Raw genomic sequence first — 17272 nt, forward strand, 5'->3', positions numbered from 1 at the left:
ACAAAAAAAATGTGCATATATTTGTGTGTCAGTCGTTACAACTGCGTGTGTGAACATTATAGGATCGGACAATAAAAATCCCGATAACGGAGTTGGTATTTGAGGGTTTTATTGTGACGCTGGTTTCTGAAGAGACTCGTCTTCTCCCTGGTGAGACAGCTCTGCAGACGGAAGGTCGTGTTTGAACCTGAGCGCTCCCGCTCGTCTGCGCAAGTCGGCGAGTTTGCTCATCTCCGCCGCCAGGATCTTCAGATCGTCCCCCTGGACCAGCGGGGACGCCTGGCCCTGTGGTGAAGGAGAGACACAGCGTCTCAGCCGGCTGCACAGCACCGGTCCTGCCGAGACCGGATGCAGGAGCTGAGACTCACGCTCCAGCCATGTCGCTCGCAGGCGTCCAGGAGTCCCGTGTCCTCCTGTGCAGCGTGGAAGCGTCCTCCCGTCCGGTGGGCAAGCCGCTTCAGGAAGTCCTCGTCCCTGCTGGAGAAGAGCACGCAGACATGAAGGCCGGTTCACTGCAGGCCTCGCAACGAGCGCTGTCCGGAGGACGCCACCTGTCCCCGCAGCCGTAGGACACGGTGTGGACGGTGATCCGTCCTTCTGCTCTCAGCCTCGCCGCCTCCTGCAGGATCAGGCCGCAGCTGGAGTCCGGCTTGCCGTCACTCACCAGGTAGCAGCCCAGCGGCTCGTCCCGGCGCTCCATTCTGCAGGCAGCCTGGGGACACGGGGACAGAACTGTCCTGCGGCAAGCGAATAATCAGCCATGGAAAACTGACGGTTTGCTATGCAACCGTAGCAGCAAATGACGTGCAAATCGCGAGGTGTTGTTCGAGCATGGCAGCCGGGCCGCCGTACCTGCAAGGCCTCCAGGGCGCGCGTGCCGCCGTGGGCGCTGAGCTGCGAGACCCACTGCACCGCCTCGCGACACGCCTCTTCCGAGGGCGGGGTCAAACCCCAGCGCCACGCCCTGACCTCCTCGGAGAACGCCAGGACGGTGAACCTGTAACACGGCTGTTTCTCTTATAGAGCACGGCGGCAGGAGAACCCGAGACGAGATGCAGCGAAAATGCTGGTCATGTGACAATAACTAGAACCAAACACATCGTGTACTATTGTTGACGGAGAAAAACGAGACTAAAACGTCTCTTTGGTTTCGTCGACATTTAATCACCCTGTTTCGTCACTTCTCCGATATGCATTTGTGCTAATATTTATATTTCAGAATGCTTTTGGTGGGTCATCAGATCGGTGGAGACGTTTGGACAGTTTCATTACGATGTAGTGGAAAAGAAAACAGAACGTGTATCGACGGGGAAAAATGCGGCCATTCGAATGGACGTCGAGTATTGTGGAGTCGATAAGGTATTAATAATAATATAATAAGATAAACGTTTTAATTATGAAATTAGTTTGACTAAATGAAAATGTTTTTGTCTGTTCTACCAGGTAATACAGGGTGGGCCATTTATATGGATCCACCTTAATAAAACGGGAATGGTTGGTGACATTAACGTCCTGGCACATTAGTATATGTGAGGGGGGGGCAAACTTTTCAAGATGGGTGGTGACCATAGTGGCCATTTTGAAGTCGGCCATCTTGGATCCAACGTTTGTTTTTTCAATAGGAAGAGGGTCATGTGACATCAAATTTATTGGTAATTTCACAAGAAAAACAATGGTGTGCTTGGTTTTAACGTAACTTTATTCTTTCATGAGTTATTTACAAGTTTCTGACCACTTATAAAATGTGTTCAATGTCACCAACCATTCCCATTTTATTAAGGTGTATCCATATAAATGGCCCACCCTGTATACTGACTGGGTTAAATAGAACTGCATAATTAAAAAAGGAGACTAAAACATTTATGGTAAATTCGGACTAAAATGTTCAGACTGTGACGACAGGCTATGGTCCGCGGGTGTTCACCGGACTCGGTTGGCGTGCAGCTGCTCCCAGATCAGACCGCTCACGTCCTGCTTCAGCCGCGGAAGACAGGAGGCCATGGACCCGGAGACGTCCAGCAGGACGCAGACGCTGCTCTCCAGCACCACGCCCAGCTCCCGCCGACTGCCTGCCGGCACAACACACGCGCCAGATCAGCAGCATGAGGGATGCTCATGGTGTTGAGGTGGGAAGACAGCAGATGGTGTCAGGAAAAGGATGAATAATGCAGCTGGCGTGGGATGGAGAGAGGGGAAAAGTCCGCATCGCTCTCCTAGTGGGGAGATCTATTTTCGCCCGTCCTCTATTACAGGGAGGCGAAATGAGAAAAAGATGCAGGCGAGAGAGAAGATCTGCTCCTTCGCACCGCACGTCAACGGCACACTGCTCACTTGTTGCACCGCATGCTGCCGGGCACAGCAGTAATGTGATCATGAAGACGATTCTGGACTGAGGAAGGGCGACTGGTGGCGGTGGAGAGTGGAGACCATCAGACCGGAAGCTCGAGTTTTCTTTTACATCGTGCAGAAGGCCTTGTGTGTACTTCTCAAAATTGTCATTTGTTTAAATTGTAAATTTGTAGATATATACAGATACATATTTATTATTTTTTTTGTGCTGCTATTACCTTCTGTTTCCATCCACTTTCTGCCGTGACAATCGCAATTTCCCACTTGATCTTATCTTATCTTTAAACTCTTTATCTCACTCGTATTAGGGGCAGTGGTGGCCTAGCGGTTAAGGAAGTGGCCCCGTAATCAGAAGGTTGCCGGTTCGAATCCCAATCAGGTGCCACTGAGGTACCACTGAGCAAAGTCACCGTCCCCACACACTGCTCCCCGGGCGCCGGTCATGGTGCCCACTGCTCACTCAGGGTGATGGTTAAATACAGACGACTAATTTCACTGTGTGCACCGTGTGCTGTGATGTGACAATCACTTCACTTTCACTCATTACTGGTGAATATAATACAGCTGGATTGTTGTGAGAGGCACGTTTCCGGAGGGGGAACGTACCGCGGAGAAGCCACCTCATCCTCTGGCCGTAGCGCCGCAGCAGGCGGCCACTGGTGCTCAGGTACTGCCGCAGCTCTCCTGCGCTCAGCTGCAGGTGCTTCACCGCGCCCTGCAGGAACAGTGACATATGCATGTATTCCAACCCTAAGCTGCATAAACGCTTATTGGACTTTTCATGGGATGTGTATTACACTAACGAGGAAGGGTGTGGCTTAAGGAGATCAGCACCAAGGTGTGCATAACTAATAGGCAGCAAAAAATAAAGAGATTTAACAGACACAGAAAATTCCTACATTTTGAAAAAAGTTTTTTGGAGGGTTATTGATATATTGAGACGTAATCACAGAACAATCAAACATTTCGTTGAATTGAGAAGAATCATCGTTGACTTCAGAAGAACCCATTGTCCTGCAGTACCACCATATTCCAGAACTGCATCCTCCCCGGAGTGGCCAGAAGGGGGCAGTAGTTGCCTAATCAGCAGGTTGCAGTGTTTGAATCCCGACCCGCCGAGGTGCCACTGAGGTCCCCTTGATGAAGGCACCGTCCCCACACGCTGCTCCCCGGGCACCTATCATGGCTGCCCACTGCTCACCAAGGGTGACGGTTAAATACAGAGGACACGTGTCACCGTGTGCTGTGCTGCAGTGTTTCACAATGACGATCACTTCACTTCATAAGATTGGGCCAAGAAGAATCTCATCTGGTTCTGACCCCGTTTCGTCACCTGATCTAAAGCCTGCTGAGAAGTGAGGGTGATTTGAGAAAGCAGCACACCTCTCTGGTTCTGGTCCTTGTGTTGAGTGGCAGGATTTTTACTGTGATGATGGCTTCATTGGTCTCTGGTTTTTGTTTAAATGACCAAATTGAGTTGTTTGTTTAATAAATGTCACTTTAATGTTGATCAAGTGAAATGGTAAAATTGTGTTATTTTGTTTAGTCAAGTAATAATTCTGCACACTAATACTTGCCTTATAATTGTGCAGCACATATGTGCTTGAGATGGGTCACACTCACATTTCCTTTGCAGATGTAGTAACATTGTGCATTGACCTTTAGCACTGTATTTGTTCTATATTAAAATTAATCTATTTTCAATGGATTAATCCTAGTTGCTTAAAGGTGCTCTATAAATAAAATGACTGACTTTTATCCTCAAAATGCTCACTTGCCTAATAATAATGCACACAGAGGAGGTTTAGCCTGCAAGACAGTGAAGGAGACGTGAGGTGGTCTGATTTATGCACTTTGGAAACTAGATCTGGAGAAGGACAGCATCTGCGCCTTCCTGCACCACAGCGTGACGCCCCCTGCTGGACCCAAACCACAACATTTTGGAAAGGGTGCAGATACGTGACTGCAAAAAGTACCGTTTGTACGACAACATTTTTAATTCTGCCACACCTCACCTCCCCCTGGGGCAGTGGTGGCCTAGCGGTTAAGAAAGTGGCCCCGTAATCAGAAGGATGCCGGTTCGAATCCCGACCCGCCAAGGTGCCACTGAGCAAAGCACCGTGGCTGCCCACTGCTCACCAAGGGTGATGGTTAAATGCAGAGGACAAGTTTCACTATGTGCACCGTGTGCTGTGCTGCTGTGTATCACATGTGACAATCCCTTCAGTTACAGTTAATACAACAATTCACGGCCCCGTGGAGCAGCGGGACGTCTCGGACTGGTCCATATTTGTAAATGATTATGATTTTTTTTGTTCAGGTGCCCATGGAGCTTTCAGATGAAGCCTCAGCCTTCAATGTACATTTATCAGACGTACTTGTCCAGAGCGCCTTCCAGTCAGTGTTTACAGGAGGGTCCCCCTGGAGACACGTACACCCGACGCTTATTCCTGGTCCACCCACCTCTTCCACCGCGATTTTGAATGGATAAATGAACAACGTGTGTATAAGTGTGTTTGTGTGTGTGTGTGTGTGTGTGTTCTTCGTGATGATATAAAAATGGCGATGGTGCAAGGTTGTGTGGAATCGGTAGGAGGGAGGTCACGTACGTCGACCTGCACGCTGGGAAGGACCGAGCAGTATCTTCCTGACGCCTTCTGCTGGTCCCATGCCACGGTCCTCTTCTGATGGGCGCAGTCTGGTCCAGAGAGCAGTTTACGAAGGTCCAGCTTCAGCCTCCTGACTCCATATCGTTCCAACCACTTAGGAGTAAAAAGTTGAAAACGAGTCCTTCACGAGAAGCTAGACGGCCGATTATAGATGACTTTGGCTAGACCGCACCTGCTTGGTAGAGCAAATCTCCTCGTGTTTTGGCAGCTTGATGGAGGGAATGGAAATTCTCACTGGCTTTGGCTGTGGGTACGTTTTATAAACCACTCCTGTTTTAAACCAGATAAGAACCCAGGAACACAAGGACCGCTCGTCAGTAGAGGTTGTTGTTCTGAGAAGATGAGAAGCAGTGCATGCCAGGACTCACCAAGACTCTTGCCATCCTCCAGGTAAAAGACTGTTTGAGAAATGCTGCTCTTCTTTTCTTTGGACTCAGCGCCCTTCCCTGCGTTTGACGAAAGACAAAAGTGCATCTGAAAGGACAACTGATGGTGTTCTGTGATGTTAACCTTCTCCGCCTTTCCGTAAACAGCAGCAGACTCGATGAAGCCCTCAGATGAACACTCACCTGTTCTGGCGCTACTGGGTCTCTCCTCTGGAGGTCCATGCTTCCTGCTATCTCTGCTCACCTACACAGCAGAAAACTTCGTTTTACCAGGGTGTTTTTGTTCAGATACATTCAAGTGAAGATGATTTTCAGATATGAGATGTAGTGCATGGATCATGTTCACAGCTTGTCCCCACACGCTGCTCCCCGGGCGCCTGTCATGGCTGCCCACTGCTCACCAAGCGTGGTGGTTAAATACAGAGGACACGTTTCACAAGGACAATCACTTCATTTCCACTTTTTTCACTTATTTGTCAATACGTGACACGCCCAGATGTACCACAGCATCCACCTCTTGAAGGTTATCAGGCGCTTTAATTCCAGTCAACGTGGCCACGCCCACTACCGACACCAACACGAAGGTTATCAACGCTTTAATTCAGGCGTTCTGATGGAAGAACTGGTGAATCTGTGATCGGGGAAAATATGCATGGAGATGCAGTCTTAAGAAAGTAGTGGATGTTCTGACCTGCCTGGCAAGTGTGAGGGCAGTGGGTCGAGGAGGGAGGAGCCTCGGTCGGGGCGTCCGTATCTGGGAGCTCTGCGCCAGGCTGCCATCTCCCATGGACGGTTGGAGATCTGGTGAGCTGGATCCAGCCCTCTGGGTCAGGGACTGCACCAGCAGAGAGCACTGTTCCAGCAGGGACAAGATAATTATTACAAAAAAAACTGTATGAAAAACAAATTAATTTACATTAAATTATTAAATTACAAAAATTATAACAGCCTTACGTCACACTGCACACTTCGTGATCATGAAAGGATAGGACTAAAGACCGGATGATTGTTATGCTTTGTCTTATTTAAAACAAGATCTTAATATTAATGGGGCAGTGGTGGCCTAGTGGGTATGGAAACAGACCCGTAGTCAGAAGGTTGCCAGCTTGAGTCCCAAACTGCCAAGGTGCCACTGAGTAAAGCACCGTCCCCACACCCTGCTCGTCACCAAGGGTGATGGTTAAATACAGAGGACACGTTTCACCGTGTGCTGTGCTGCTGTGTATCACATGTGACAATCACTTTACTTTCACTCTTCTTCAGTTACAGTTAATACAACAATTCACGGCCCCGTGGAGCAGCGGGACGTCTCGGACTGGTCCATATTTGTAAATGATTATGATTTTTTTGTTCAGGTGCCCATGGAGCTTTAAGATGAAGCCTCAGCCTTCAATGTACATTTATCAGACGTACTTGTCCAGAGCGCCTTCCAGTCAGTGTTTACAGGAGGGTCCCCCTGGAGACACGTACACCCGACGCTTATTCCTGGTCCACCCACCTCTTCCACCGCGATTTTGAATGGATAAATGAACAACGTGTGTATAAGTGTGTTTGTGTGTGTGTGTGTGTGTTCTTCGTGATGGTCCCCTTTCTACAGTATAAAAATGGCGATGGTGCAAGGTTGTGTGGAATCGGTAGGAGGGAGGTCACGTACGTCGACCTGCACGCTGGGAAGGACCGAGCAGTATCTTCCTGATGCCTTCTTCTACATTTCTACACTCTACAGTTCCCGTAATCACAAGGTTGCCGGTTTGAGTTACAAACTGCCAAGGTGCCACTGTGCATAGTGTCTCGCTCAGGGACACGAACCTGGGCCTTCTGGTTCATAGGCAAGTGCCTCACCCACCAGGCCACTACCACGTCACTTTCATCTGCTCACCTTCTGCCAGTAATCATCAGCCTTCCCCATCTCTGTAATTATGGCCGTGACGTCGTCGCTCTCCACCACACCTACAGGAGAGAAGATATTAGGCCGTGTTAAACCAGCGTCCCTGTGCGGGGGGTGAGAGGTACTTGTACCCGTCTCGCTGATCCAGTGGAACCGGCCGTTTCCGGTGTGTGCCAGATGGCGCAGTGCCCGGCCAGGGTGGGGCGCAGGGCAAGTGGGCAGGTCCATGGCACTGAAGAGGCTCACATTGAGCCTGAAGTTGGCGGTACTGCAGCGGTCCGACACGTAGGCTTCAACCTACGCCTGAAAAAAAACACAACAAACCACTGACTGCAGATGTCCAGGTGTCCAGGACGGTCTGAGCGCGGTCGACAATCAATACTTGATTATTCACAATACTGAGTGGTACCTAGTGGCATTTTCAATGCCGCTGTAGGTTCTACGGTTTCCAAAATCCTTTCGTTCATAAGATGCCAACAGCTCTGCAGAAGTTATGATGAGCTTGTTCCATCAGATCATTACGTGGACCAATGAGGATGTAGTTAGTAGCTGAACAAGTTATACTAGGTACACATGTTGTTCGTTTTAGAGACAACAGGCAACGCAGCTCCTCGTCCAGGCAGCGGTCATCTCTAAACTGGACTATTGTAACTCTCTCCTGGCTGGAGCCTCTGCGGTCATCATAAAACCCCTCCAGATGGTCCAAAATGAAGATGAGCCCGCCTCATCTTCAACCAGCCGAAACACCCCCACGTCCCGCCTCTTCTCACCTCTCTCCACCGGCTCCCGGTAGCTGCTCACATGCAGTTTAAATCCTTGATGCTGCCTACAGGGCTGTAAATGGAAGTTCTCCCTCTTACACCAACACACTACTAGCCAGATACACTCCTGCACGCCCTCTCAGTGAAGTGAAGTGATTGTCACACGTGATACACAGCAGCACAGCACACAGTGCACACAGTGAAATTTGTCCTCTGCATTTAACCCATCACCCTGAGTGAGCAGTGGGCACCATGACAGGCGCCCGGGGAGCAGTGTGTGGGGACGGTGCTTTGCTCAGTGGCACCTCAGTGGTACCTTGGCAGATCGGGATTCGAACCAGCAACCTTCTGATTACGGGGCCGCCACCAGATCTGCACACGAAACGAGACTAAAAATTCCCTCTTCACGGGGTCTCCGATCCCAATCGTCTCTGTTGTCCTTTGTTGTCCCTGGCTGGTGGGACAACTTGTCCTGCTCCATTCGACTAGCCGAGACCTCCACCACCTTTAAGAAGCAGCTGAAACACTTGTTCAAAAAGTATTTCAGACGAGTCCAACACTAACACACACTCATAAAAAAAAACCTTGTCCAGCACCTAACAATTCCCAGCATGTTATATTCCTGACAAGTTGGGCCTTATCAGGGCTCTTGTTTTTTTTTTACTCAAAACCTATAGAAACCGACTGAGAATTGCTGGTGTCGTCCTCTTGTAAGTTGCTTTGGATAAAAGCGTCTGCCAAGTAAAGTAAAGTAAAGTAAAGTAAAGATCCATGTGAAATATCTTGATAATCAACACTATTCTACTCAAGCTAAAACATTTGGCTCTGGAAGAATAAAGAATTTGTTTTATTCAACTTACTTCTCAGCTGACAACGTCTGTCTGTGCAAAATCGAACATGTCCACAGTAAAATATTACATATTATATAACTGATTAGAGGTTTCCGTTTCCTCTGAATGTCGTTCAAGGCTGCAGACCAGAACAATTCTGGAAGTCCCTCAGGTTCCAGTTGTGAGAACGTTGTAAAGCACCGCTGCAGACAACAAGAGTCCCAGCAGAGGGCGCCTCACCATCTCCTGCTCGGGCACCCCGCTGGTGAAGAGATACAAGCCCAGCGGGAAGGGCGGGGTCTGGCGCGGGTCTCCGTCCAGGGCGAACTTCAGGGCGCCCAGCGTGTTCCGCCCCCCAGAACAGTCCTGCTGCTGCAGCCACCTGAACACACAGAAACAATGAGAGAAGGTTGGGACAATTCATGGTAGTAGCCTAGTGGGTAAAACACTCGCCTATGAACCAGGAGACCCAGGTTCAAACCCCACTTACTACCACTGTGTCCCTGAGCAAGACACTTAACCCTGAGTGTCTCCAGGGGGGGACTGTCCCTGTATCTACTGATTGTAAGTCGCTCTGGATAAGGGCGTCTGGTAAATGCTATAAATGTAAAAATGTTCTCGATGTAGTTTTCATGGCGTCACCACACCGGACTTACAGGAGCTTTAAGGTATAGACTAGTGATAAAAAAACCCACCCTGCAGGAGACAGTGGGTGTGGCACTCGCCTGTGACCACTTACTACCATCGTGTCCCTGAGCAGGACACTTTACCCTGAGTGTCCCTGTCACTACTGACTGAGTGTCACTCTGGATGAGGCCGTCTGGTAAATGTCAATAATTGTAAATGACCTTCATCCTTCATCGGTCACGTTCTTCATCAGCACTGCAGGCAAGTGAGCGTGTGAGAGGAAGAGGGAGGACGAGGCTGCGGCCACTCACTGCCAGGCGGCCTGCAGGTTTTCTGGCAGCGGGGACACCATCCGCTCACTCCACCATCTGATGTCGGCGCCAAACCTGATTGACGGGCATGAAAAGGCGGGTTTGAAAATAGCCCGGCAGTGTGAAAGACAGAGAATAGCGCGGCAGCAGGGGACTCGAGACGCACCAAAAATAGCGCCACCAAAGAGCATCGTTTTCCACCAGAGGACACGTGCATTCAAATCTATACCGAGATGGATGCATGTGCACAATTCTGCATCAGATTATGCAAACGAAGCTCAAAAGCAGCTTTCAGGCCACTCGGGCTAATTGGCAGGTGGGCGTGTCCGTTCAGAGAGAAGCTTTTGGCCCAGGCTAATTACGGCTATTTTTATGCCCTATTTAACCGAATTGTTGGTGATTAGCAGAAATGTGGCCGCAGAATCTGAGACGGTGGGGACAGAGTTTATTCAGGGACGAGCTGTGGCATAGTATGAGTATAAACCCCACCTACTACCATCGTGTCCCTGAGCAAGACAATTAACCCTGAGTGAAGTGAAGTGATGGTCACATGTGATACACGGCAGCACAGCACACAGTGCACACAGTGAAATTTGTCCTCTGCATTTAACCCATCACCCTGTGTGAGCAGTGAGCAGCCATGACAGGCGCCCGGGGAGCAGTGTGTGGGGACGGTGCTTTGCTCAGTGGCACCTCACTGGTACCTTGGCAGATCGGGATTCGAACCAGCAACCTTCTGATTACGGGGCCGCTTCCTTAACCGCTAGGCCACTACTGACGCTCTGGATATTCCACATTGAAGGCACCAAGACTGCTACGTCCTGCAAATGAAACATTCCTAAATCATGTTTGAAAACCCATATGCAGGTCAGTGTACAAAATATAAAACCCTTTTCTAAAACGGGTAAAACGTGCAAAGGAACATCTGGCAGTATCTACTGGTCTATCTATGAAGGTGACAATGGTGTGCATATCATTCATGGAGCACCAGAAGAACATAATGAAACATAAAAAAAGAATTAAATATGTTTCTTGAAATGTTTGACTGGTAACGTATATGATGTGCTAAAGAAAAGACCCAAACGCCACGAGTCCTACTTAGTCCCAATGTGAAGGTGACAGTCGCACGGTAAGAAGTGTACGCGTGTTCGTTTTTTATCAGCGTATGAACGTTCATGTTCCCGGCCGAGAGGCTCGGCGGCGGCGGCACGCACGCAGTCAGGCCGAAGCTGTGCCTGCCGGCCAGTTGCTCCTCCAGCAGCAGCCGGACAGAGTGCAGGATGTGCTGCCGGTGGCGGGAGTTCGCTCCGGACACGTCCACCAGGACATGGACCCTGCAGGAAGAAACGAAAAGAGCGGGTGACGTGAGACTGCGAAAAGAAGGTCGCGCGCCTGCCTGGGCGTGAGCCTGGCAGAGAAACGCAGGCAAACTCGGCACAATGGCGGTAGAGGCGCACAGCACTGAGCCTCCCGGTTCTGTCAGGTCTACTTAGTGGCGCTGATGGACTAATGAGATCGGCCCGGAGAGGAAAGAGGAGATGGAGCTGCTCGCCTTTGCTCACACACGGAACCCCACAGCACACGACTCCCGGCAGCACCCAGCCACAGCAGTCGGGCCTCCAGCACGGAGATGGCAGCCCGGAGCTGCTTCTGGGAAAACACACACACACACATTTACATTTACGCCATTTACCAGGCGTCCTTATCCAGAGCGACTTATAATCAGTAGATACAGGGACAGTCCCCCCCTGGAGACACTCAGGGTTAAGTGTCCTGCTCAGGGACACGATGGTAGTAAGTGGGATTTGAACCTGGGTCTTCTGGTTCATAGGCGAGTGTGTTAGCCGCTAGGCTACCACCACTACCACATATCGCTCTGGGGTTACATATTCAGATGGGAAATATTGTCGAGATTAATTAGCGTTGTTACGCTGCATGCCGGTCAGGATAAAAAGAATACAAGCAATCACCAAGGGCACCACCCGTCTTCCACCCATGAAATGAGGGGCAGTGGTGGCCTAGCGGCTAAGGAATCCCGATCCGCCAAGGTGCCACTGAGGTGCCACTCAGCAAAGCACCGTCCCCACACACTGCTCCCCGGGCGCCTGTCATGGCCGCCCACTGCTCACTCAGGGTGATGGTTAAATGCAGAGGACACATTTCACTGTTTGCACCGTGTGCTGTGCTGCTGTGTAACACAAGTGACAATCACTTCACAATTTTTGTGTGTGTTGAAGTATCCAGTGAAGGACGCAGTGTAACAGTCTGAAATTTGGTGTCGCGCTCCATCACCGCTTCCTAAACATATGAACGATTAAATGTACATTGTTGCCGGAAAGTCAGAGCTTCTGACCTCAATTTATGAGGGACCTGGAGCGAAGCTGGAGAACCTTTTAGCCGCACCACCCATGGGTCTGTACACTTAGATGCTACGGCATCTATTTTTGCGTATAAATGCTGTTCAAACAAGAAGCACTTTCGCCAGAACAACAAATTAGGAGAAACAGGAAATCCCACCTGGTAGCGGTGGAGCTGGGGCAGGTCCACGTGGACGTTCTTCACGGTCCCATCATGCCATTCAAACGGCACCATGGCTTTCTGCAAGACAGACGCGGAACAGAGTGAACGCCGACAAGACCAGAGCAGCGGCCGAGAAGCCAGAGCGTTCGCCGGGGGATTCTGGACCTTATGCACGGTGGAGCTCACGCTCTTCCTCAGAACCGGCACAAAGCCCTCCAGCTGGGGGTAGGCGTTGGGAGCCAGAATCTGGTACAAGCTCAGCTTCTTCGCTGCAATGCATCAAGAGCAAGACGGTTCATCCGAATTCATTCCACTGAGCGCCCGTTACCGAGTTCGTCACCTCTCAAGCCGTGGACCTTCAGCCAGTCAGCTGAGGAGGTCTGCTGGAGGTCGGCGGGGCGGATCTGTAGCGGAGCTCTGAGGCTCTCGCGTGTGGGCCGGAGGCTGGACACGGAGAGGTTTTCCAAATCGGCCAAGGCCTCCTAAAGAAACCAGAAGGTCTGTCTGGTTGCTTCATTAATACGACCGCGCACCCTCACTCAGGGCGGCCTGCAGACCTCGGCATCTTCTGCGTGACTGAGCAGGTCTCTGGCTGCTTTTATTTCAGCCCAAAGAAGCTCCAGGTCGCTGTTTCCATCCAACACGCCCTGGCAAACACACACACTGAAATAAGGCCTTCAGACCAAGGATAGATCCCCTGATCCCAGTGTGCAGCGGCACGCCGGTGAGCTCACCAGTGGAGAGGAGAAGACGTGATAACGTCCTCCTGCCACCTCCGCCAGCCTCTTCACCATGTCCTGCGACGGAGAAACGGTTCTCTTTACAGAGGTGATCGCAGACATAGACTGGCCACCGGTGCCGGCTCCACTCACGGTGACCAGGGGACCGCAACGGTAGCCCACGGTGTGGAGACGCAGTGCTCCTCCCAGCATGCATTGCTCTACATAGTCCAGGACTACATCTGTGGTCTGGTCAGGGCTGAAGAGAGAATAGAGCCACACCGCATGCTCTGAATATGCGCGAAACGATTATTTTTACAAAGCACCGATTAATCTAGATTGGTTGGATTCTCGATTATTTCTTCATTAATTGTCTAATATAGCAATTTATACATTGTAAACCCATTATTTTCTTAACATTGCAATACATGCGCTTAAACGCAAAGTTACTACATAAAATATGAGCCAAATACTATCATTGGTAGCAAACAATAAGAAAACTGACTCAGAGCAATTAAAACAAATCCAATAACCGGTGTAAACGTAGGGGCTTGAGAGTTCTATTGCCGATCTGACCAACTGGCGGCTCGGGCGCCGACGTGTTCCGGAAGAACGGAATCCTCACCGGGAGCCGAGGATGACGAGCAGCGAGTCGAGGTCGGGCCGAGCCAGCGCCGCCTTCAGGGCCCGCAGGAGGTCGCAGCCTCCACCGGCGCCGAGCTGCTCCACCCACCGGCCACACTGCCTCACACTTGGAAAGAAAGTGAAGTGAGTGTCACATGTGACACGCAGCAGCACAGCACACGGTGCACACAGTGAAATTTGTCCTCTGCATTTAACCATCACCCTGAGTGAGCAGTGGGCGGCCATGACAGGCGCCCGGGGAGCAGTGTGTGGGGACGGTGCTTTGCTCAGTGGCACCTTGGCGAATCGGGATTCGAACCGGCAACCTTCTGATTACGGGGCCGCTTCCTTAACCGCTAGACCACCACTGCCCCAGGAGACCGTTCCTGACGATGACCTTCACTTCCCACCCCACGCCACAATCGTCCCTTATATTCAACACTCCTCTCCTCTCCTCGTCTCGTCCGCCGGCACGCGCTGTTCTGGCGTGTTCTGCTGTTCCCACGCGGTCCCAGATGACACGTCCACAAAAACAGCCTGGCCGCGCAGACCGCCACTTAATACCCCAAAGCAAGCGTAAATAAACAGTCGTCACCGCCGCCCATTTATCTCCCTTCTGTAGCGTGATGATGACTCCCGAGATGCACACACACACACACACACACACACACACACACACACACACAAAGAACAGCTTTGAGCTTTTTACGGGTCGTGTAATTCAGGCGTTAGATATCGGTGGATTACACCAGGACCAGCGTGTTCGCACCTGAATGGGCTGACTTCGCGGGGACTGTCCCAGAGGGGGTGGACCTCGGTGCCGAACGAGAGCAGGAACAGACTTTTCTTCGAACACAGCTGCTCGCGCAGCAGCGACTGCAGCGAAAGGCACAAAACCAGACACGGGGCACGTCACAAATCATCTCCACGCGGCTGAGGAGCCCGGAACTCACCAGGAGGTCGATCTGGAGGTCCGGCAGCCTCTCCACCGAGCAACTGACATCGGAGACGTCGACCAGGACCCCGACCCTGGAGCCCGTCACCGTCCCGAAAACCTTACAGGGCACAGAGACAATGATGCAGCCCTCCGTCGGCTCCCCTGGTGCATTCTGGGTACTGGACAGCACCTTTACCTTCCTGCTGCCCCGGCCGAGCCAGCTGATCCTGCTGTGGTAGAGTTCAATCTTCCTGGAGACCGAGAAGAAGACAAAAATATCCAGTTTCTCCGACCTTTCCAAAGCTGCGAACGTGTTTCTATTCTCTCGTTCCAGCTGAGAAGAACAATGGACGTCGGTGGACACGCGACCCGAACGGGACGGGTGCATTTCGCCGAGATGTGTGCGTTTGTGAGTGAGAGGAACTTACTGACAAAGCCGCAGCTGAAGCGTGGCGACCGCGGCATCGTCCCCGCCGGCGTCTGCTGGCCTGTGGAGGCTAGACTCGGGGCTCCTGTTAACAGAAGCAGGACTCAGATCACGGGGACGCCCAGAGTGTCTCCAGGGGGACCGCCCCAGTGCTCTGGACAGGGACAATAATCAGCAATATATGATATTTATTTATAAATATCGATTGGGTTGGTAGTAGCCTAGTGGGTAACACACTAACCTGTGAACCAGAAGACCCAGGTTCAAACCCCACTTACTACCATCGTGTCCCTGAGCAGGACACTTAACCCTGAGTGTCTCCAGGGGGGGACTGTCCCTGTAACTACTGATTGTAAGTCGCTCTGGACAAGGGCGTCTGGTAAATGCCGTAAATGTATAGATGTTTTTCGTGCACTGACACCATTATGGACAAGGGTGACCCTGAACCCACAAAAGCAGCAGCGTGTTCGGTGGAAGTGAACTCACACGGGCGTGGCCAGATGAGAGACAGAGAGTCCGGCGCCCTGCAGGCCGTTGGACTCCAGCCACTCGGCCGAACTCAGCCCGTCCCCCGCGTCCTCCTCGCTCGGCCCGTCCCACGACCACTGCACAGGAGAGATGTCCCTTCACTAATCTGTTATCAGTTTAAAACAAGGCTCCCCCAGAATTCATTATCCAACACAGAACGCTTTTTAATCAGAGCAACAGGTATTCTAACAAGTGCAAATCGTTACAATATCATTTCATTTATCAACAGATGGCAGTGGAGTGAGATGCTAATGATCCTGGGTGTGATTAACACTGCTGACCAGACGTTCTCCACCATCCAGGGACCGTCCATCTGCTGCTGTCTCCATGTCCTGCTGACCAGGGTCACTGCAAAAGAAACGGGACACGACGTCCCACGTAAACTCGAGCCAGTTAAAAATGTACACTGGTCCAAGTTGAAAATGTTTAAAATGTAAACCGGTCCCAGTTTAAAACGCGTGTGAGATTAGCATGTAGCATCGTTACCGCACGACGTTCCAGCACCGGCCAGCGGGAGAGACTTTAAATCCGTGCTTTTCAATCACTGACTTTCCTCCACGAGGTTCCGATTCGAGTTAAAAGTGCACTGCGTTCCCACAGGCAGGAGTTCGTCAAGTTCACGGAAAAAGACGTGTTAATACCTGTTGGATTCTGTTCTGTTTACGGTCTCCATGGAGACCGAGCGACACAAGCAGCGATGAGCGGCCCAGCTTCCACCTCCATCCACTTCTATCCTCCACCTCTTTCCACCTCCATCCACTTCTATCCTCCACCTCTTTCCACCTCCATCCACTTCTATCCTCCACCTCTTTCCAGCCCAGCACACGGTGCACACAACGAAATGTCCTCTGCATTTAACCCATCACCCTGAGTGAGCAGTGGGCAGCCATGACAGGCGCCCGGGGAGCAGTGTGTGGGGACGGTGCTTTGCTCAGTGGCACCTTGGCGGTTCGGGATTCGAACCTGCAACCTCCTGATTTCCTTAACCGTTTCCTTAAGCGCTAGGCCACCACCTGCCCCAAATATAAACCATTTTTATGGTGTTTAATATTAGCGATGCCAATTTTGATTGTGTCTCATTATTCTTCTGGCATAGTAGTTGTGTCCTAATAGTTCGAATCTGATTAGTGAGGAACATAACATCATCTCGTCTAAACAAATTAGGCATTAGACCGTAAAAGAACATGAACAAGTGTGGAGCAGATTTAATTATTTAGTACAAATTTTCATATAACCTCTACAGCTGAAAAGCTTCCCATTTCAAACAATCATTTAAACTGTCAAGTTGAAACTACAACGTGTACAAATATTATACGAATTTTTTGTCACATGACCTCTATTGCAATTACTGTAAAATATGTTAATTGAATTCCAGATACTTTGGAGATCTGTGCAGCAACTTTGTGTGATTACCCAACTCATTAAGCGAACGACCCCTGACCCCCACACAAGTTCTTCTTTCCTCTTCACTGTTTCTGAATCCCACAACTCGGTGAGGAAAAGAAGCGGCTTGTGAACGGTGACTTCTGGTGGCACTGCCGGTTTCCTAAAGACCAGAGAAGAGGAGAAGAAGAACAGTCCGACCATGAAAAACCGCTCTGGACGTCTCATCATGACCCACGTGTACGTCGGTACTTAGTGTGGCATATGGAGAAGAAGACTCTGTGGACCAGTTGGTAAGGCTCAGATCGCGCCT

The 17272-nt window shown here is 50.7% G+C and overlaps 1 protein-coding gene across 1 annotated transcript; it reads right to left on the reverse strand.

The window, feature by feature from the left end:
- Positions 1-92: 92 nt before the first annotated feature.
- On the reverse strand, positions 93-16304 carry vwa3a (von Willebrand factor A domain containing 3A). Its single transcript, XM_028987914.1, is given in 30 exon segments — positions 93-285; positions 369-477; positions 552-712; positions 853-997; positions 1925-2069; positions 2956-3064; positions 4959-5111; positions 5191-5288; positions 5387-5464; positions 5588-5648; positions 6096-6257; positions 7284-7354; positions 7424-7595; positions 9124-9265; positions 9822-9896; positions 11036-11155; positions 11374-11471; positions 12339-12610; positions 12682-12823; positions 12899-12988; positions 13076-13138; positions 13214-13319; positions 13686-13811; positions 14454-14560; positions 14638-14739; positions 14818-14872; positions 15050-15133; positions 15535-15653; positions 15858-15924; positions 16218-16304. Coding segments are annotated over 30 exon segments (3441 nt in total). The 5' UTR covers positions 16250-16304; the 3' UTR covers positions 93-108.
- Positions 16305-17272: the final 968 nt, after the last annotated feature.

This window comes from Denticeps clupeoides, chromosome 7 (genome assembly GCF_900700375.1).
Source record: "Denticeps clupeoides chromosome 7, fDenClu1.1, whole genome shotgun sequence".
NCBI classification, from domain to species: Eukaryota; Metazoa; Chordata; class Actinopteri; order Clupeiformes; family Denticipitidae; genus Denticeps; species Denticeps clupeoides.